This window comes from Osmia bicornis, chromosome 9, assembly GCF_907164935.1.
Source record: "Osmia bicornis bicornis chromosome 9, iOsmBic2.1, whole genome shotgun sequence".
NCBI classification, from domain to species: Eukaryota; Metazoa; Arthropoda; class Insecta; order Hymenoptera; family Megachilidae; genus Osmia; species Osmia bicornis.
In genome coordinates, this window is record NC_060224.1 from 1,109,542 (window position 1) to 1,131,938 (window position 22,397).

The 22,397-nt window shown below is 32.0% G+C and overlaps 6 protein-coding genes across 19 annotated transcripts; 3 read left to right on the top strand and 3 right to left on the bottom strand.

Annotated features, from left to right (window-relative positions):
• Nucleotides 1-90: 90 nt before the first annotated feature.
• Nucleotides 91-2,794, bottom strand: LOC114873054 (very-long-chain (3R)-3-hydroxyacyl-CoA dehydratase). Of its 5 annotated transcripts, none has more exons than XM_029180911.2 (6): nt 2,412-2,794; nt 2,231-2,347; nt 1,793-2,027; nt 1,600-1,704; nt 1,069-1,523; nt 91-470 (listed from the first exon to the last, which is right to left on the bottom strand). In XM_029180911.2, exons 1-6 carry the CDS (start codon nt 2,493-2,495, stop codon nt 444-446), a joined length of 1,023 nt encoding a protein of 340 aa, XP_029036744.1. In that variant the 5' UTR covers nt 2,496-2,794; the 3' UTR covers nt 91-443. The 5 variants fall into 5 exon arrangements, with proteins under 5 accessions (XP_029036744.1, XP_029036745.1, XP_046142939.1 ...); XM_029180912.2 differs by having other exon boundaries at nt 91-487; XM_046286983.1 differs by having other exon boundaries at nt 1,176-1,523; nt 2,412-2,793.
• Nucleotides 2,795-3,363: 569 nt separating this feature from the next.
• Nucleotides 3,364-8,271, top strand: LOC114873114 (vacuole membrane protein 1-like). 5 transcript variants are annotated; one of them, XM_029181068.2, is made up of 6 exons: nt 3,364-3,812; nt 4,435-4,689; nt 5,491-5,835; nt 5,936-6,445; nt 6,541-6,810; nt 6,881-8,271. In XM_029181068.2, exons 2-6 carry the CDS (start codon nt 4,468-4,470, stop codon nt 7,007-7,009), a joined length of 1,476 nt encoding a protein of 491 aa, XP_029036901.1. In that variant the 5' UTR covers nt 3,364-3,812; nt 4,435-4,467; the 3' UTR covers nt 7,010-8,271. The 5 variants fall into 5 exon arrangements, with proteins under 5 accessions (XP_029036901.1, XP_029036899.1, XP_029036900.1 ...); XM_029181066.2 differs by having other exon boundaries at nt 3,365-3,812; nt 4,407-4,689; XM_029181067.2 differs by having other exon boundaries at nt 3,365-3,812; nt 4,447-4,689.
• A 695-nt stretch (nt 8,272-8,966) lies between these two features.
• LOC114873060 (NADH-ubiquinone oxidoreductase subunit 8) lies at nt 8,967-10,405 on the bottom strand. Of its 2 annotated transcripts, XM_029180927.2 has the most exons (5): nt 10,308-10,405; nt 10,168-10,232; nt 9,685-9,946; nt 9,295-9,487; nt 8,967-9,162 (listed from the first exon to the last, which is right to left on the bottom strand). In XM_029180927.2, the coding sequence occupies exons 2-5, from the start codon at nt 10,193-10,195 to the stop codon at nt 9,031-9,033; spliced, it is 615 nt and encodes a 204-aa protein (XP_029036760.1). In that variant the 5' UTR covers nt 10,196-10,232; nt 10,308-10,405; the 3' UTR covers nt 8,967-9,030. The 2 variants fall into 2 exon arrangements, with proteins under 2 accessions (XP_029036760.1, XP_029036759.1); XM_029180926.2 differs by having other exon boundaries at nt 10,168-10,364.
• Nucleotides 10,406-10,536: 131 nt separating this feature from the next.
• LOC114873061 (trafficking protein particle complex subunit 1) lies at nt 10,537-11,807 on the top strand. The gene is made up of 3 exons (XM_029180929.2): nt 10,537-11,020; nt 11,208-11,417; nt 11,618-11,807. Exons 1-3 carry the CDS (start codon nt 10,922-10,924, stop codon nt 11,744-11,746), a joined length of 438 nt encoding a protein of 145 aa, XP_029036762.1. The 5' UTR covers nt 10,537-10,921; the 3' UTR covers nt 11,747-11,807.
• Nucleotides 11,808-11,903: 96 nt separating this feature from the next.
• On the bottom strand, nt 11,904-22,326 carry LOC114873058 (E3 ubiquitin-protein ligase RNF19A-like). Of its 5 annotated transcripts, none has more exons than XM_029180919.1 (13): nt 22,156-22,326; nt 20,548-20,774; nt 20,335-20,477; nt 20,023-20,212; nt 19,639-19,950; nt 19,414-19,558; nt 19,194-19,330; nt 19,016-19,113; nt 14,982-15,180; nt 14,690-14,876; nt 14,465-14,630; nt 14,004-14,377; nt 11,904-13,849 (listed from the first exon to the last, which is right to left on the bottom strand). In XM_029180919.1, exons 2-13 carry the CDS (start codon nt 20,708-20,710, stop codon nt 13,603-13,605), a joined length of 2,361 nt encoding a protein of 786 aa, XP_029036752.1. In that variant the 5' UTR covers nt 20,711-20,774; nt 22,156-22,326; the 3' UTR covers nt 11,904-13,602. The 5 variants fall into 5 exon arrangements, with proteins under 5 accessions (XP_029036752.1, XP_029036753.1, XP_029036754.1 ...); XM_029180920.2 differs by lacking the exon at nt 22,156-22,326 and adding an exon at nt 21,818-21,910; XM_029180921.1 differs by lacking the exon at nt 22,156-22,326 and adding an exon at nt 21,287-21,406.
• On the top strand, nt 15,210-18,797 carry LOC114873059. The gene is made up of 3 exons (XM_029180925.2): nt 15,210-16,756; nt 16,899-17,114; nt 17,191-18,797. Exons 1-3 carry the CDS (start codon nt 16,607-16,609, stop codon nt 18,139-18,141), a joined length of 1,317 nt encoding a protein of 438 aa, XP_029036758.1. The 5' UTR covers nt 15,210-16,606; the 3' UTR covers nt 18,142-18,797.
• Nucleotides 22,327-22,397: the final 71 nt, after the last annotated feature.

Consider the following 22,397-nt stretch of genomic DNA (forward strand, 5'->3'; position numbering starts at 1 on the left):
GATACTTTTAATATATAATACAATAATTGAATTAAACTGGAAAAGCATACTTTGGCGTGCTTTGGCGTTATTAAATAGTCAATTGTTCAATTAATGATGAAAATACAATATACATTCTTTTATTCATTTGTTTTAAGAAATACTAAAAATTATTTTTTATTTATAGCCAACCTCAAATAACTAATTTAAAACACTATGCATTAAATTGCACAAGATATTACAAAAAATTAATTTTCTGATAAAAAATTCAACACAAAATATCTCAGAAACAAAATAAATATAGATAAATGATTGCATGAAAGTACTCATATATGTATCATGCTATTTGAATTGAGCATGGTAGCACAGCCTTCCCTAGAGAAAATAGTGATGTTCTGGGTTTCAGCCCTGGCCCTTCCGTGGAATTCCCCGGTTTCCAAGTTCTCAGTTCCTGCTTTCCTCTATCAGTTTCCAATCCCCAAAACTACCACCTATGAAGATTTGTATACTTTTATGGGAATTAATAAATCATTACAGCTTACTATTCCTAATACTGTTTATCATAAACTGAATGATGTACAGAAATTAATGACTATCATTCTGTGCAAAGAGCTTGATCTCATCATAGAGTACCTACTTATACATTTTTTAAGATATTCACTATGAAAAATTTGCTTATCCAGATATATTAATAATCATGTATTACATTTCAAACGTAATACCTAAAAACGTATGAAGAAAAAAAGTTATATATCACTAAAACTTACTAATATTTTATCTACTGTACATACATACAAAATCATAAATTAATATACATATACATATATTTAATATACATATACATATATTTAATATATATATACAGTCATACTTTATTATTTATTCCTCTCATAAATTTCATTATCAATTATGTAATAAATAACTGAACCGTCAATAAAATTTGTTAAGAAATTGAAGCTTCAATCCTACATTATAAAATTATGCGTATTTTTTTCTTAACTTGGGTTTGCCTAACTTTTTATAACGTGCTTGATTCATACGAGACATTAACGTGTATATAAGAGGTAAACAAAATATTAGTAAATATACCTTTAAAAATGATGGAAAATGAAATGCAAAGTTCCAAGCATTTGGTAAAGATATAGTAAATTTCTGTGTTTCTTCAAAATATGGAATATTTCTCAGTATTATGATACCTTCACAAAGAAAACCCAATGGATATAATGGCATCCAAATTGTATATCTCAACCATGTTAAAAGTGGAAGTTCTATTTTTAATAATTGAGTAATGTAATATGGATATCTAAATATTTCCACTGTACTCCAAACAAGTAAAAGATAAGAAACAACTGGTTTTGTTTGCATTCGTGGTTCAGCTTCGATCATACAAAATAAAATAAACGCTCTGCCTCCAACTTGTACAAATGACATAAGTGTACTGCTTTTAGTATACCCAAATAACGAATGCATAACTTCTAGAAATTGTAGAAGTTGTATAAATTTCATTGCATTCCCAACAGCTGCATATGTTTCTTTCACACAAGCTAAAATAAAAAAATTTCATAATTATATTACATTGATTATTATTTAAACTTTCATTTAACTGATATATTTGCCAACCTGGTCCATCTCTTGAATATATTATTCCCATTACAGTATGGATATACGAAAAACCAACAAACTGACACAGATTGTAAATGATTAAATACGCCAACTTGAAATTTTCTAAATAATAAATAATAACAAATTAATATCGCGATTTAAAGCGTGATTAAAACATTGATCATAATATGTATTTTATGATATAGTATACCTTTTCTATAACCAAATTCTTCTTTATGGAGTTTATCATACATCCCAGGGTAATCATTACAGATATCTCGTTTTTCATCTTCATTATCCTCTAAATCTTCACTTGTCCATTTATCAAAATCAATTTTCAACCACGATGGCTTTTGTGGTTGACTAGTTAATCTAGGCCACCATGCAGGAGATCTCTTTTTTAATGTAAAATCAATCTGCCGATTTATTACTTTAAAATTACTTTCCTGCAATATTTTAAACAAAAATTTGCCATTTAAATACATAACACAGTCCTATTTTAAATAATGAGTAAATTCACTACTCTATTTACAATTGTTATTATATTTGTACTTAATCAGTTAATTCTTACAAACTTTATATTAAAACAACAGAAATTTTGTAATTACAATTACAGAAATTACATTTATATTAATAACAATAACATTACCTCTGAGTCAATGGATGAATGTAAGTCAAGATTAAATCCATACTTATTAAGCCCTCTAGCACCTTGCCCATAAGCAATAACTCTTAATGTTTTTTCATCCAAATCGACGTTGACATCCTACAAAATATAACTACTGTAGATCTATGAGTAATAAAATATACATGTATTACAAATTACATACCTTAACATCAGTTAAATCTACCTTTAATGTTACTTGATTTTCTGTTTGAGCCCAATGTACAAATGGAGTTAACATATTTGCCATGGTTTTATTTTATATTTTTGAAAATATTGGGCTTTGCTATGTTCCTTTTACATACAATTAGTTAATATTTTAGAAATTTGGCTTTAACTTATGCTAATGTAAAGCTCTTAAATCTCTCTTTTAATAGTATGCGCTAATACCATAATTATTAATAATTTAAATATAAATTTATCGATAGTGTAAGGTATTAATAACAAATTGTTTTTTATCAACTGGCCGGGACCAGTGACTACTTGTCTTCGTATGACTCTATAGTGGTCACTGCCGGGATTGGGACGAGACTGTCGCAGTTCACCAGAGTCCATAACTGCGACGCGCAGGTTGGAAGATGGTGGGGGAACGCAGCGAGCTCTCTGCTAATCGCTTTCCACTTCGTTTGGGAGTATCGCCAATCAGGGCGAAGATGCGTACTGGAGATGCGCGAAGAACGAAAATTGGTCTTTTCGCAGTTATGGACTCTGGTGAACTGCGGTATACTTACATATATCATATGTATGTATATACAAAACACAAACATTTTTTTTAATATTTTGAATTAAAACAATGAATATTTGTTAAAAGTTTATATGATTTATCTGAAATTACATAATTCAAAATTAAATGTCTTTGTTGTTTTATATACTATCTGTTTAAAATTTTTTATTAGCATCTATCAGTAGAAATACAATCATTTTTGCCAGAGCATGTACTATAAAGTTTATTAAAATAAAGCAATGATTTAAAGTGAAAAGAAAACATGATAATTACTTTAAGATAACTAATATTTAAAGTGTATGGGTAAATTATTAATAATTATTATAAAACAACACTGATTGGTCAATGTTGCTGATAGCAAAAGCAGTTCAATACATACATCAGTGACTGTTACATATATACATACTATATGTATATAGTATATAAAGCATATAAAGCATATCACATATTCGATACGATAAGGTTATAATCATGTATAGGGAAATTTATTCTAACTGATTTTAACGGAAGGAAGCGATATATATTTTTACTATCTAAAGAGACTAATGATTAGGCATTTTTATACACGTTGACTTGCGCGTACTCATACTTGTTAGATAGTATATATAGGAAGTGCTGTGGGTCAGACACATGAATGTGATACATGTGATACTGTCGAGTTGACAGTTTAATTAATTAAATAAAAAACGTTAACTATCTTTAGTGCACATGCTAGCGATCGATCGTTTGAAATATTGTAAAGTAATTTATTTTTTGTTCAAACGCATGTTTTATAATGATTTGAAAAAACATAATTTTTTATTGATTCAACGTTTAGTCACGCTCATATTTTAAGGTTAAAAGGTAATTCAATTATATTTTATATCAAGTTGTATCATATTGTAACTATATTTAAATTCCAATAACATACCTTTAATATTGTATGATGAAGATACATTCCATTTAATGTGTTTTATATACATTTCTTTCAATAAACTAAATATAAAATAATTTTTTGTACATTTAAATACATTCATGTGACTTAGTTTCACGTGCAATTAGATAACATAAGGTTGAAGAATAGTAAAAGACATATTTATGTTATATTTTACCATTACCTATGTCTTCACATGAAAAGTAAAGTTATATAAAAATTCATATTATTGAAAAAATGGTAAAATAGTTACACATATTGAACATAAATACATACACATATACATATATCAATAATGTTACATCAACAGTAATTTTTATACCGATTTCTTTACTTAATTTCTTCTTAGTACAATATTGGTATGTTTTATTTGAAATACATAAAGTAGTATACATTTTAATAAATACTCTGATATTATAAGAAGAAAACAGAAACAAAGAGTTTTATTAACATTAATATTAACAAATTTTTCATAGTAAATATGTAAAATAAGAAATTATTAGAATGTTTTTATTTTTCTGTAGTCATAACAGTATTAGTAATAGTAATTAGTTGCTGGTGCAGATTGGCTAATGCAGCTTGACAATGGTGCGAAGAAAAGTAGATCGAAAAACAAGCAATGCTTCTAATATGGGTATTACCAATAATGTAAAGAATTTTGATGGCAATTTTATTTACACGGATAGCAGAAGCACAATGAGTGCTACTACAGTGGTACCAGTTTCACAACTTAAACATAAACAATTTAAAGGCTTATTAAAAGAACATCTGCCCATTTCAGGAAAAAGGACAAACATGGTATATGATGTACCTATTCTGCAGATATTTTGTGTTACTTTTTATTACATAAATTTAAATCATACTTAATTGCATGTAGAGTTATTGCTGCATAATTTATTAATTTAATGTTAATAATATTAATTTTGTTTTTAGTAAATTAACAAAAGCATAATATAATAATTTTGTTTATTAATACACATATATATCATAAACACAAAGCTAATAATCATCTTTTTAAAAAACTATTTTATACTGCAAATTGTAGTCACATTAATAAATAAATAAATAAATAACTTTGCACTTATTTTTTGTATAAACTAGGAATGAAAGTACAGCATGAAAATATTACAATATGTTTTTGATATTATGTAATATTACTACTAATAAATTAGATTTTTAAATATTATTAATACAGATGAAATATGTACTAGTTTTCATTTTTAATTGTATAAGAACATATATGTATACTTTTATACTTGCAATCTTTTTAGTTTTGAGCAAATTTTTTTATAGAATTGTACATTGCACGTGAAACTTGTAGTCAGTATCACAAAATGCTAAATATTTATACAATATATTCTTAATAACATTGATTGTAATTTTATGTTATTTATATTTAGTTACCATTTTTCATTTTTAACATTGCTTTATTATTGTTTTTCAATTTCATTGATAAGAAACAATAGTTAGAAGTATATGTTTTTCAACAATTGATGCTAATAAAAAAGAATCAAAAATTGTGATTTATTAAAGCTATGCAATTCTTATATTACTTACTTTACAATATAGCTAATTTGGTATACTAAAATTGCTTTAATTTATGTGCAGAATAGTGAACTAGGAAATATCATGTTGGAAAATACCACTGCCATTCGACGTGTAAAGGATTCAGCTCCTATTAATGGTGCTCAACAAAATATTGAACAGAAAAAGTTATCTGCACCATTTTCAGAAGAGCCAAATAATTTAAATAATGAATCTCATATAGATTCAGAAAGTTTAACATTATGGCAGCATCCAATTACTACACTAAACTACTTTTTCCGAGAACTTTTTAGTAATGTATTCAGCTTAGGAAGAAAAGCATTACATCACAGAAGAATAGTATGGAGTATAATATCAATAACTGTATTGATTCTGATATTAAACAGAATTTCTGGTCCACATCAACAGGTACATTTTTATATGTATTTGAAATATATTAGAGTATATCGTTTTGCTTGTTTGATGTAAAAACCAGTTTTTATATGAAATAATACTTTCATATTTTCAGGTTTTAAGAGCATGGGAGACAAAAATAATTTGGTGGCTGTATTGGATAGGTTTAGGTGTTCTTTCTAGTGTAGGTCTTGGTACAGGCTTACACACTTTTGTACTTTATCTAGGACCACATATAGCAGCTGTTACTATGGCTGCATATGAATGTGGTGCTCTTAACTTTCCTGAACCACCATATCCTGATCAAATAATATGTCCAACAACAATTGATCCAATGTGGACTGCAGGAATATTAAATATTATGAGAAAAGTACGTATAGAAGCTATGCTTTGGGGTGCTGGTACTGCACTTGGTGAATTACCACCATATTTTATGGCCAGAGCTGCTCGAACTAGCAGGCACAATAATAGAGATGAAAAGTTTGATCAGGAAGATTTAAAAGAATTAGAAGCTTTAGAGGCTTTAGAAAATGGCGAAAATGTATCGCTACTAATACGTATAAAACTGACTATGAAGCATTTTGTACAGAAAGCAGGTTTTTGGGGAATTCTTGCTTGTGCTTCAGTAAGTGAAAATTATTCCTTAAAATGCTAATTAATAAAGACATATATATATATCGAACGAAGAAATATAATTTTAACACAAGAAACTATTTCTAGATTCCTAATCCATTGTTTGATCTTGCTGGTTTAACATGTGGTCATTATTTAATTCCTTTTTGGACATTCTTCGGTGCTACACTCATAGGAAAAGCTATTATAAAAATGCATATTCAGCAACTTGCAGTGATTATAGCTTTTAATGAAGAACTTCTAGATAAATTTATCAAATTATTAGCAATTGTACCATACGTTGGTTCAAAGTTTCAGGAACCATTGAAAAAATATCTTATTGAACAGAAAAAGAAGTTACATGATAAAACATCAATGGTATAGTTTTCTTAATTGATATTCATCATGTTGTATGTAATATGTATGTTAATATATATTTTATTTTCAGGATGGAACAACAACAATTTCATGGTTGTTTGATAAATTTGTAATGTTAATGGTATGTTACTTTTTGGTAACAATTATCCATGCATTAGCAAGAAATTATCACCGTAAACGAACCAAACGTACGGATTAAATATCAGTATATACAGCAAATGTAATGTAAATGTAAAATTCATTATAAAACAACGTACAGATGAAAATTGCTATTACAGCGCAATATAATTAAGGTATCTTGAATAATAATGTGGTCGATTTTTGAGGTGCACAATACTACTTTTGCAATATGAATAAATCGTAAATACTGAAGTAAGAAAAGATTTAATTTTTATTTTAAATTCTAATTTTCTAGAATGCTTCAGAAACATTGGAATTATCTTCATATTTATAGATATGTATGTATATAAATATGTACATACATATATTAGGGAAGATTTATATGCATTGTGTAACATAATACGAGCATTTTACTTTTTTGTAATATTATTAAAGATATTACAATTTATAACTTCAGAATTGTTTATAGAATTTGTATTGTTAATAGCATCGATAATTTTGCTTAGAGTACAGTTTAAAAGACACAAATTTGCGTGCTTTTTATAAAAAAAAATCATACGGATAATTATTTTAGGTATCCGTGATAGTTATGAAATACATACTTGTCAGCACTTCATGTGAATGAAATGAAAAAAAAAAAAAAGAAATTTCTATAACTTGGTATATGAAGAAATATACATTATTTTTAAGTATTGATTAAAGTTTGTTTTTGTTTCTTCGTATCGTTTTCCTACTTTTTATACTCAAGAGTATAAAAAGTTGATTGCTTTGTAACTAGTTTCTTCAATATAAAATCAGGGATGTATATAATCAATTGTACGGTATTGTTAACTTTGAAACTTATTTAGGGAACAAAATTAAAATGTTCGTTTGCATATATGAGAACATATTATGTAGCATCCTGGGCCGGATCCTTACTTTTGAATCGTTTTTTGTACGATTTAAAATTTGTTTATTATTTAACAATTATAGTATGTGTGATTAAATAATTTATTCTATTATTAAAAGACAGATACAAAAAGTATTAAAATTTGATAACCTTAAGATATTAACATAAAGTAATTTTTTAATATTTCATAACACGTGGATCCGCCCCTGGTAATATCTGAATGAAAAGTAAAGTCATTTTTCATGATTTCATATAAATTATTAAGTTTTATGATAGATGAATATCAAAGTTGTTTATATGCAATCATCGTTTTTAACTGTACACCTTCATTGTTCACAAATATTTCTATCCTTCGTTGTAAAGCATTTATTGAATGGACATTGTTAGTTGTAATTTACACATTTTTGAAAATAGGAAATTAAATATGAATTAAAAATATATTCGTACATTTACATTCAAGTCTTTTTATTACTCTAATATTGATCCAAAAAAACATTCCTGATATTCACTGTAATACTTAATCAATATTTATCGTTTTTTTTAATTGCAGCCCAACATAATCTCCATGTTGCACATCATTTTATTTATTAATTTTTAATGTTGATCATAAAAATTGTTTTTCAAGATCTGAATGAAATGTAAAAATATAAATATTTATTTTAAGTAACTACGTATTTCCTTTAATATTAATATGATAAAGAGAAACAAATTTAGAATTGTGTATAATTACAACTTTGTAGACAAGCTATTCAATTATTTTAGATGCAAAAATGATATTTCTGCAAATGATGAGTGTATAAATATTAAATCATGTAATAATGTACGAAATATGTAGTTTTATTATTAATACAAGAAGTAAGAATTATATGGAAACATGAAAAATTACGATATTTTATAATATATTACTGATATTTCCATATTTTCAATATATTAATAATTTATGTAAAATTTTTTCTTGATTCAAAGAAGATACTGAAGAATAATAAAAAATTAATTCAAATTGAAGAGTTATTTTAATTTTAAATAACTTTCGTACCCTTTTTATATATTTGATAATTAGACCACGTTTATTACTTTCTGAAATAATATTATAAAAGAGAATACAGTAATACCATTGATATATTTTACTTATTAACACGATAAATCGTAAATTTTAAATAGTTTCAATCATTTATTCTACATTTAATTTATAACTACATTTCGTAATTTATTTAACGGTACAAATGATCAGCATGAATATTGCTAGCAATTTCCGATTCCCATTTATCTCCATTGTTCAAAAGTTTTTCTTTATTATATAACATTTCTTCGTGTGTTTCTGTCGAGAACTCAAAGTTCGGACCCTAAATTGACATATATATATATATATAGTATTTTGGTATGTACATTAGCAAATATTAAGTAGCACATATATCAATGAAGCTATAAAAATGATTTGCACTTATAGACAACAATATTACTATATAGTTTATTACCTCCACGATTGCATCCACTGGGCAAGCTTCTTGACAGAAACCACAATATATACATTTTGACATATCTATGTCATATCTTGTTGTACGACGCGATCCATCAGCTCTCTCTTCTGCTTCAATAGTGATTGCTTGTGCTGGACAAATTGCTTCACATAATTTACATGCAATACACCTTTCCTCTCCTGAAGGATATCTATCATAAATTAATCCTATGCTTACTTAATTCATTTACATTGTATACATTTTATAATGTTATAATTCAAACAATACGTTCAATAAACCTTAAAAATATCATTAAACTTTGTTATTTCAAATACATTATATAAAAATATATCTCTGCATAATTTTATTACATTTCACTGTATGGAATACTTGTTCATATACTAATACCTTCTTAATGCATGTTCTCCTCTAAATCGTGGACTTAAAGGGCCCTTTTCAAAAGGGTAATTTATTGTTGCAGGTTCTCTAAACAATTGAGATAATGCAACTCCTAGCCCACGAATAATTTCTAAGAAAAATACTTTTTGAACTGTGTTATCACGAATATCATCCCATGTAGCTTCCTTTTGATCTCCATAAATATTATAATATTTACTTCGAGTCAAAGGTACGTTTAAAATCTTTGGAAGATCTTGAAACAGTTTTACACCTGCAAAAATTATATTGCAATGAAATAGAATGAAATAATACATTACATAGGATATTCATTTAATCTGTCGTTACTAAATAAAATCGATAAATTAACTTTGTAGGTTATAATACGCTTTTTGATGTGACAGGAATTGTGTATAAGAAATAAAATCACTCACTTCAATAATTTAAAAGAAAAGAAACTTGTTATAAAATGAAAGTAATTGTTATTAAATATACCTGGCTGGATAACTTTAAGAGATGTCATCTTGGAATTTTAAGAATAAATCTAATGTAACCAATTTCTGCAATACATATAGTTTATATGTAATATATGCCGAAATCACGTGCAAACTAACAATAACTTGTTTGATACGTACTATAAAAAGTATTTTAACTTCTGACTCGTGTCAGTAGAAAACGTAAAATATAATCTTACATAAGCCAGTGTCTACAAATACAAAAAGACTGTAACAGAGCACAGTGGTATGACAGCTATGTCTGTTTTACTAGTCCCTCTTCAACCACACCTCGCACTCACAATTGAAAAGACACAATTTTGACTTCCTTTAATTCTATTTTTTTTAGAAATCAGTCAAAATCAATACAAGACCGAAAAAATTATTAAAATAATTATTCTACAAACTTGTATCCATAAACTTGTATTTTAAAAGGACCGCCTAAATTAAGTACTTTTAAAATTCGATCGTAGTGCTATCTATACAAAAACGGCGGAAACTACTCAACAATTTATCGATCGATTTTCTGCAACGCTAGTACCATCTATTAAAAAACAGAGGAAGTTATCTACTTACCGACTTATCATACGGTAGTCGGTAAATTGTCGAATAGTTTCCGCCGGTTTTGTAAAGATGGGGCTACGGTCGAAGTAGAGAGTGTAACATCCTACCTTTTCGACGTCCGAAGACGTGATGTGTAAAGTCGAGAGAATGAGGCAGATGTGAATGAAGCAGAACGAAAACAATAACAGAATATGACAATTCACAATTTGTACATATTTTCCAAAAATGGAACATTATTATATTATGCTGAGTGGAATAGGTTAAATAAATCTGGAATAACAAAAGAGGAGGTAATTGTTAGCGCAGTAGACAGTTATTCCTTCGAAATGATGTATTATTTTTAACCTCCTTTGCCGTTTAATATTTTGTAAATGATCTTATTAAAATAAACTGACATTGCATTAAACTTAATTCATTGTTATATACCTTCTATAAATAAATACATACTGTTGTCAAATAAAATTGTATACATTTTAGGAAGCAAAGTTAATGTACGGAATGTTGTTTTCCATTAAATCATTCGTAAGTAAAATATCACCGTTGGATCCAAAAGAAGGATTTTTATATTATAAAACTAGCAAATACACATTGCATTATTTTGAAACTCCTTCAGGATTAAAATTTGTGTTAAACACTGATAATGCTACACATAATGCTAGAGAATTGTTGCAACAATTATACAAAGAAGTAAGTAAATGAATTTTAAACATTTCATTTATTTTATTAATCAATATTTGAATAAAAAGATCTTTAATAAACTTCGAAAAATTGTAAAGATATAAATTGAATACAATTCTTATAAAATTATTTAATAATTATTCTTACTTTATATGATTTTATAAAATGATTGGGCATAAAGCTATTTAAGTAATAATTTTCTTTTACAGGTTTACTTGGAGTATGTAGTAAAAAATCCGCTCTGCCAATTAAATGAACCAATTCAAAGTGAATTGTTTAAATTAAAAGTTGATGAATTATTTAAAAAATCTCCCTTATTTTTAAGCAGATCAATATAACTTAATACTATGTTGAAAAAATCTGTAATATATTTAAATACATGCACGATTTATAAAGCTATTTACGTTATAACTTTCTAAGTTTAATTCCATGATGCATCCATTATCAAATACTTACCACATAAAAGTATTCTTAGAATTTAAAGAAATATACAACTTATATTACATTCTGTTATATTTACGAATTTACATCCATTATAAAATAAACAATATTTTTAAATGATACACTTTTGTTGTACAATAAACTGTGAAGTTCATACAAAATGTACAGATACTACAAAACAAATTTGGGAAAACATTAAATACTGCAAAAGTATGTTATCATTTATTGTGAAGTCATATACGTTATCTACGTCATTAACATATTGAAATTGCACTGTTCTTTGTATCAACGAAATGTACCTTTTTAAAATTTATATATTTAAATGATTAGTCAAAATACATAAAAATATTGGTAAAAATTGCCTATCCTTAAAAATCTGACTATATTAAATTTGCATTTTTTAAACCTTGTACCACGTACTAATTATCCTAGGCACATTTTCAGAATATGCCTTACTTAGCTAGAACATTTATTATTGTTTATAATATAAAGTTCTTTTCTTTCTTTTTTTGTTTTTACACATATAAGCTTTTCATAAAGTTTTTCTCATTCGGACGTATGACATCAGCTTCTCGAAGTATATAACAAAGTTATTACTTACAAAGAATTAAACATATATATGTTAAGATCATAATTTTACAAAATATGTACACGGATGTAAGTTTTTATGAACTTAAACCAGAAACGTCGTGAAACATAAAATTGTTAACACCTTTTAATTATAGCAAGTTTCATTGTGACCGTTAGTTAGTGAATCATGCGTAAGATTACGTAAAAGTGAATATGCGGGCAAGAAAAATAAACGAAAGCTTTCAACATGCATAACGAAGCACCTGAAATTATTTTATATAAATCACTGGGAATAAGAATAAATAAATATATTATTGAAAGGTAGTGAACTATCGTACCTTCTTTTATAATAACGTTAAATTCTTCTAAAACATTTTAACATTCAGTATCAAGGCATGTTCGTTGCCTTTAGCGATGTGTATCGTACTACGTATATGTATCTCCGTACATTGAGGGACAACACTTAAAAAACATGTTCATTTACAAAGATTCTTATGATGCTTGTACATACATCTGGAAATATGATTGACGAATTGACAAGTGTATCATGCATAGAAAATGATAATAGTTATTTGATCTAAAATGCAACCTTATAAAGCGTTTATGAAGTTATGTATAATTCTTTTAAATGTTTTTCACAATTACCCTATCTTTTTATGGCGTGAAAATGTCAGCTTTCCGTGAAACTTGGCCTATTCGTTAAATTGAAAAACTCTAAATAAAGTCAATACTTAACATTTATAAACATTGCGTTTTATAATACGAGAACGTAACTCTTGCGTATAACAATGTACATCATTGCTCAACGAAACCATTGGCACGAAATTAAAATTGTTCGCATTCAACTGATTGCGACTTTTTGTTTTATAGCAAATTTAAGGCCCTTAAGTATATGTATATAAATATATACACGTATGAACATTACATATTTATACACACGCGCCTGGAACATGAATATACATACTATTTATTTTAACGTACTTCGCTTCGCAAAGTATCTCTATTACCCTCATAGTATGTTTATACATGGTGCATATAAATACCAGTAAGTTCAGCGTTTTGCACGCACGCGGTGTACACTTAAATACATATATACACACATATGTAAATACGCATTTACATGTCTCGTATTTAAAGGACGCATGTATATTATTACATAAATACTCAGTCTTTCTTTATTTTTTTAAGAGCTTGGATCTTCATCTGCATTAATAGTGCTGCATCCGTCATTAGAAGGAGTTAAGAAACGAGCGTTATTACTCTGTGTTCCGGCGGGAAACGGTTCTTCTATTACCGATAATCGCTTTTCGCGATCGGCAGATACCGTAGAACTATGGAAAAAAACGTTTCTCAAAGTGGCAACGTTTACCCGTTCCCGTGACACGTTATCGTCCGTTGATGAGTCAACCTTCAACTCACCGTTAGGATTTCTGTAACAGTACATAAATCGGTGTTAGATTAAGATACCATATTCATGATATATCATGCAACCTACTATCTTATCGCCTTGGCGTGGGATTCGATCAATGCAACAGTTAATCACGCGAGCAGTAAGGCATTTAATTCAACTAAATCTTTTCATACTTCGGAGTCTTTGGAACTTCCATTTCTTGTTCCGTTTCCTTGTTGCGCTTACGTCTTCCGGTACTCCGATTATTCGCTCCACACGTGTTGACGACCCCCTCCTGATCAGCTTCGATGAAACTAACATGATCATCGAATCTTACGCGTTCAGAACCTCCATCTTCACCACAGACAGTCCAATTACTTGAATCGCTGCATTGACGGTCTAACGTCGGTTTGCGTCGAGCTCGTTTTGCTAAACCAGGCGCCACCTCTTCGAGCGAGCTCAAAGATGTAGCTTGTCCCGCCGAGTCCATATGACCACCACCGGCGACAGAGCTTGTACCCTGTTCTCCTTCTGTACTTCTTCCGCCACTGATCGAACTACCGTCCATCTAAACACGCGACGTTTAATCAATTTAATCTCTGAAAGATCTCAAGGTGATGATTTGTACCTTACAAAATGATATTCAATAAAATACCTTGAAATTAAGAACAGAGCCTGCCAAAGCTCTCGTTGAAGCTGCCCCATCGTCCAAAGCAATAGACGCGTTTACAGATTTTTCTGATAAACTGGTCGCAGCAGATGCAGTTTCGCTGCACAAGCTGAATCGTTGGGTGGACGTCACATCCGCTTGCACTTCCAGCCTGTTTTGATTTATTATACTTTATATTTAAGTATAGACGATAGATTTATTATACTTTACCTCCGACCTCCCGGAAGGACAATACTTCCCGCGATACTGGTACCAGCAAGGGCTACATTACTAGCACTCTCGCGATCATTCTCCCCACCCAATTTTTCCAACTGACTTCCGCTACCCAACGAAAGCGAAGCCTCTCCTATCGAAGGATTACCACCACGGTGGCTGGCAACGTCTATCGATGCTGCGTCTACAATACGGATTACGCTTTTAATTACATTTAAATATTATTCCTACGTGACCTGTGCACGCGAGGCACAGTTCTTTCATGAACATTTGAAAGAATCTATCTTACCTCCGCCGATTCGCGCCCCCAGTGAGCCCATTAATTCGTTCTCGTCGTCGAAATCGACTCGCACCTCGGTGCCGTTTGTGGAAACACCGCAACCTCCGTTTCGACAAAGGGAAACGGGGACCACCCCGTACACGTAAAACAACAGGATGGGTACTCCGATACCCACGGCTAATCCTGCTAATATCGGCGACACCAGAATCTGTAACGATAACAGGCAAATTATGGAATACCCATATTTCTTTTTTCTCTCTTTCATATAATTGCTGAATAAACATTGACGTGGTAACGAGAGGCGCAAAATCCGAAGGTAGAAAGTCTGGCATTACAATCCCAAAACTTTCAACCTTCGTTGATCCATTGTTGTGTAGCTGTACAGTGGCGGAAGTTTCCGAGTGCATACCGCACAAATTACGATCGCGCATATTCCTTCGTCAAGTACTCTCTTCCCAGAGGAAAAAAGCGGAGTAATTAATGGAACGTTTCGGACATTGCGACACGCGGCAATATGAAAACCGTACAATTTACGAAGGTAGCAGAGAATGTACTTCGATTTTAATTGCAGTCACGCCTTGCGTTTAGACGAGTTTCATTTACAAATGAATATCAGGAACGGCTGTACGAACATATCAGAAATGCATTGACAGAAAAATCAATCGGACATCAAATTCGTGTAACGTCATAGAAAATAGGAAATAAGGCAAAATAAGGAGCCGATCGATCTTTGTTCGGAAAAAGAGTACATCTGAGCTTATCGAACGAGGAATCATGAAAATAATCGGTACACGGTGAAATAAATTTTTTATTATATGGTAAAAAACGAAGGTCGGGAAGGTTGAAAGGTAGTCGAAGGGGAGGTAAAAATACGTCGTAGCCGATGGTGTGACGATGATCCGATGGAGAGATTACTGACGCATGGCGATCTGTTTTCTAGATTTCCATCGAGCGTGGAAAGGAGTGTGGGGCAGCGGAACAGGAGGCAGAGAAAGTGCATGGCGGGCAGGCAGAAGGTGAGGGAGGTGAGGAAGGAAGGATATTGATCGGCGGTAGGAGTGCGCGCATGGGAGATCCTCTTTGTCCCACCCTGCGGCCTGCATCCACCTAGGTGGCTGACGATGGAACGTGCATCGTGTCAGTCGGTACTTTAACATCCACACCGAGCTACCACGAAGAGGGGTCGGATCGCAAAGTCGGTTGGTGCTCTGCGCCAAGGGTGTGTCGTGTCGCGGAGGACTGAAGGTCCGATGAGAGGACGCCGTACAACGCCGGCCCGAACGTTCGAGGACCGGTCGGCGTAACGACAGGAAGCGTAGAAGGGACACGCGACGAATCCATTCATTACTGGGTGACTCGACGATAGCCAAGCCTCGACTACGTATATGTGCGCTCGTACGTGGATGCACGAATAGGCGCGTTTCTGCCTGTTATCGTTCACGGGAGCGTACATGTGGCTTTATTGGCATTGATTCGGGGCAGTAGACACGCACGACACACGTCAGAGCCACGACATTATTATTTTTCTCTTCCTCTCTTTCTCTCTATCTTCTTTTATTTCCCCCCTTTTCCCTTGATTGACAACGACGACGACGACGACGACGACGACGACGACGACATCACCGCCGGGAACCATGGCGAATTGGGATTGGGAAGACACCGACTGGGACTGGGAAGACACGGAAGATTGTTCCTGCGAAGAGGAGCAGAAGCAGATTATCTCGGAACCGGAGATTGACAAGGAGTGGCTAGGAGGTATCCTAAGGGAGTTTCACAAAGAACCGGTTAGTTAGGTAGAAACTATGAATTATTTTTGCACGGCATCTCTATTTAATCCAGGCTAAAGTAAAACGCTTTACTAACACGATACGAGTACGGCACAATTTCAAGGATGTAGCTTGAAAATTAACCCCGTCATGTACACAGGTCACTATAACCGAGTGTAACGTAAGCCCAGGCTGTATGAGTAACGAAAGTGCGCTCAGCGCAATTATTCGTGTTAAAGTCAAGTACACGTTGAACGACTCGAGCTCGACGCAAGATCTATCCCTAATCGTGAAAGAACTACCGAAGGATGCGTTCAGTCGTTTCTTCGTTATCGAAGGACAATTCGATCTGCGAGAGATTAAATTTTACACACGGGTAAGAGATCAAAACAATTTGCTGCTTCGTACTACGGATCGATAAATGGTAATTATGATTTTATCTGTTTCGCTAGGTGATGCCCGATTTGAAGGAGTTTCAAAAGAAACAATTAGCAGATAAAGGGGATACGAACGAGGAGATCGTTCTATCGGTTCCGGTGTGTTATCACGCGCATTATACACCAGCGGAGGAGACGGATGACAGTCCCACCACGCCCGATTCAATTTTGGTATTGCACGATCTCCGTGATTCCGCTTTCCGGAACATCAAATTTCGAGAAGGGCTGACGTACGATCAGACTAAGGTCGCGTTAGATGCCATAGCGCGTATACACGCGCATTCTTTAGCGATGAAGGTGATAGAGGAACAACATCTCTCGGAGCGTTACCCATTCCTCTTCCAAACAGCGAAGGCAACGGATTCGTACCAACAACTGGTAGAACGTGGTCTCCCCCAGCTAGCCAAGTTCTTGAAAAGTACACCGGGTCTGGAAGCGATACTCGAGGCATTACTCGTCCTACGACCTAAAACTAAACACATAATATCCGCGCTGCTAGCACCGGAAGGACCGTTGGCACTCATCACGCACACAGACTTCTGGTGTAACAATTTACTATTCAAGGAAGGAGACAATGGTCTCGAGTGCTGTATACTAGACTGGCAAATGGTCACCTACAGTAGACCAACCAATGACATAGCGCTATTATTAGTCAGTTCTTTGCCAACGGAATTACGTCGAAAACACACGGATACCTTCCTCGACATCTACTGGGACGCGTTAACCAGCACGTGTTCCCGTCTCGGTGTCGACATCCCCAAGGATTTGGGGTACACGAGAGAAGAGTTGAACAAGGATTACAGGCGTTCGCAACTCCTCGCGCTTTTACTTTGCATCGGATCGGTTGACGTTGCTTTGGGCGATCCCGAGACCGAGCAACGTTTAATCGACGTACTGAAAGATCTTCACAATGAAGGTGTACTTACAGACGAGACTGTGATTGCCACCAGCGAAAATAACCCTTAGTCGACGTTATTACCGCCCATGATAGTGCTACAGCGAATTAATATTTCTACGCGAGATGCAAATCGAAGAGACTAAGTTGTGGGACTGATTGATCGCTCTGTCAGCCATAAGCTTGCGATCAACGTATGATCTCATCTCGAGGAAAAGGCTTGTGTCGATGATAATGTAATTGCGGGTAGTTAAAGAAATCCAAGTCACATTGAAATTATCCTTAACATGAAAGAAATAGAGTTGATGGATTAGATCATTTTGTTTGAGAACATTTCAACGTTAAACCGTGTTTGCCACGTACACTTATACAGACACACACCCACGGAAACACGCGTACACGAATATTTTAAACTTTAAGGAAAACGGAATATTAATAAACATTGTACGAAATTTTAAAATTAAACATGACTCAAAACGCAAAAGAACTATTAATAGCACGTTCAGCCAAATAAATTAGATCTTAAATAATATTGTTCTTCTGAACCGATTAAATGTAACACTTAGTTGGTTGAAATTTCTTTCTCTGACTACATTTCTTCCCGCAATTATTGTAACGGCTATAAGATCGACATTCCGTTATCGCTGATTTACGTATGCAATAATTATATTATTCTCTTTCTTTGTACAAACTATATAAATAAAATATACTTTGATGTTGTCATGAATTTGCAGAAATGCTTATGTGTTCAAACCTAATGATAATTCCTAATATCCCGAAAAAATATTTTAATTTTTTTAGCCCGGACGGTGTATTATTATGATTAATAATATGCTTTATCTAATTGTGTTACATTTGATAAAAAGCTACAATATAGCAATAAAAATTACGAAAGCACGATTGAATTAAAATTCTAGAAATATTAAGTATTATATGTTTACTTACGGATGCAGTTACTCCCCCTACAACGAAGGCATTCCTCTTGTGCTTGTTGGCTTTTTCATACCTTGTATATAATTCTTTTCCTACCCACACTGGTATGCCTGTAAAAGATACAAAGATTAAAAAATATAACGAAAATAACTGCAAGACCTTATATTGATGCTGTTTATCCTTTACAAACCTATAATCATAGCAGGTACAGCTATACCAGCAGCAAGACCAATTCCAACAGGAGCTCCAACTAGAGTTCCAAGCTGCCAAAGTATCTTCTTTTTCCTAGACCACGGCTTTTTACCCCAAAACGTGCAACCAGAAGGGCTGTATATAAAATAAATCATAAAACAAAAAGTTATGCAAACAGTACAACCTGATACAAAAGATCGAATAAAAGATAATGATACCTTAAGTAGTGAAGATCAGTGATTTCTTTCATGCACAGCCAGCAAAATTCAGCACCACAAACAGAACAATTCATATGATTGCAACTACCATCGTCCATTTTAACTATAAGAACCTGACAGCTTGGACATGGTTTGATGTCATCTCCTAAAAGTACATGTGTGAAATGCATATATAAATTTTTTTTTTTTCTCCAGAACTATTCGATACGAACGAGAGATACATACTGTGTTGTGAATCACTTTGACTAAAACTGAGAGAAGAACTACGTTCATAGTACTGAGTACGTTGTGCTCTAGCAGCATCACACGTTTGATTCGGATGCCATCGTGCTTTACAATGATAACAAAAATAAAAATCACATCCTGGCCGCTCGCAACGTAATTTTGGACACGAAGCGCAACCGCTAGCGATAACTGCAAAACTACAATCCGGTGCAGGACACCATCTGGCATCAGGTTCTACAGCGAGAACCCTTCGTACCATAAAATCTTCATACTTTTCCAATTGCGTTTGGTCGTTTAAAATCATTCGGATGTCTGCGTAAAAATTAATTTCAATAATTAATATGACATCGGAATTAACAATACCTTTTTATTCGAAACACACACCATTTGGATGCAACGGCTCTGAGCATTCAGGACAAGCTATATTAACTCTAGATTCAGAAATTTCAACTTTAAGATATTGTTGAAAGCAATCGTAACAACTACGGTGATGGCAAGATTGAACCACAGGAAAAAATTCCACTGGTAATTCAGCCAGACATAAAGGGCACTCCATTAAACCATTCTCATTGCTCTGAAATAACATGCAATTCATTATACTTGTGTTACATTTAATTATCAATTCATGGACATGGTATTTAATATGAATCAAATATTCCCCAAAAGTTTCACTACCCTGATATATTCTATAAATACCTTTCCGGCAGAAGAAAGTACAGAGCCTTTGCTGGAAGCACGTTGTAGATCTATGTTCTGAAATTGAAAATGGCTCGAACCATTACTTACTCTGGCTTCACCTTTTTCAACATCCGTATTCCGGCCGCCAGCTGGTTCTTTTGCTAAAAACAAACAATAAATGTTGAGAAAACGAATGATTTTTTAATTATTTATATTCATTACTTCGATTACTTTTTGCATTCCTATTGCTGGAACTAGGGGTCCTTACGATTCGGCGACCGATAAGCGGGCTCGAATATAATAATCGGCGTAAAGAAAATCTTGGTAATATTCTTCGTGGTCGAGGAGCTGCACCGCTGCAGCCTCCTGAATTGCTATCGTTTTCTTTGAACATCTTCAGAGGTATTACGGATCACTACAGTTTCATTCTTTTCCTCGCAGAATTAAGATGAATTGATCTGTATTAGATAATATGAAAAAAGTTAAATAAATAAACATCTTAAGGAAGTTTTATTCACGATGCTTTAGGGCATACATATTGATATTTTCTGACCCGTTGTTATATATCGATCAGAGATTATATGATAAATAAACTGACTGCAGTGTTTGATATTAAATAAAAAATCTGCATTACAATATAAACGTATTAAATCTATGATTTACAAGCGATTATATTTTACGTCATTGAGACACGTGTATAGCGTTACACATAATTATATCGATCGTGTTAAATACAAAGTACAGGTTAATACAGCTGCGATTTTTTAAACTAAGTTTCAACAACATATAAATAATTTAAATAAATTTCCAATAATATAGATTTTTTTGGATCTCGCTATATTTAGTTTCTTGGCATATGCATAACCACTTTTTAAAAGGTTACTTGGGCTTACCGATTTATCAATTCTATATAAATACGAACACTTTTTCGCTCAAATTCATATCATATTCAATTTTTCTATATACGCACATTTTCTACTTTCACTAAAAAGGAATTATGCAGTCCATCAAGAGAGTTGTCATCAATTATGTACGATTTCTCCGCGTTCATGAGACGCATAAGTAATCAGTGTTTCGAAATCTTTAATGTGTAACATAAAACATATAAACACATGTACGTAACATAAGAAAATTTATGTCTCTAAGTAATAATGAATAAAATAACACACGAGTACAGAGTTACATTTATTTTCTACATAACCAAGTCTAAATGCATGATATCCCCGATTCGTAATAGCTTCTTAATGGATAACGTGTTATTTATAATAGCATAAAAAATCCATCAATATTAAACACTGATTATAAATAATAAATATAAAATTCAATTTATGAGATTATCATAAAATGTATAAAAACTTATTTAATGCATGCCTTTATATTAATATACTTCATATTTGATAATTCATTGATGGTGCAAACAGCAAGGTTTTAGTCCATCCAGCGTGACGCAGATTAAAAAAAAAAGAATACGTGAACTAAACACATTTTTCCAAGTACTTACATGTTCAATCATAGTGATTAAAATCGTAAATTTAGTAAAGTATAGAAAATAATCGCCATTTGTAATGGATTTAAACATATATATATATATACGCATGCATATAGATGCATCGTACAAAATATGTGTGCAATATATACGTTTTATTAAAATCGATTATTCATTTATTCAAAATCCCTACAAATATCAATTCTATATGCAGTTATATTAAAAATACAAAATGAACATTTGAATTGAATGCTGAGAAACCTTACATATAGATGACTAGCATTAATGTAGGTGTGTTAGAAGTCCGTGAGCAAACATCAAGCAAAGATTATCCAAACGATGCGTAAACATACCTCGTTCCTATTAATTAGTACTTTCAAACTTATCACAACTTTAGTTACTAATAATATATTCACTATTACGGACACTATTAGCAAATTATATTATTGATAAGTTTCACTTATTTTGTTGGTTAAGGATGTTCACTTGACACAACAGCTGACGGCTTCCGACTAGACTTGCCATGGCTATATTTTAGATGAGGAACACAATGATTCAAATGCATAGTGCATTCAGCGCCTCCTATACGAAAATA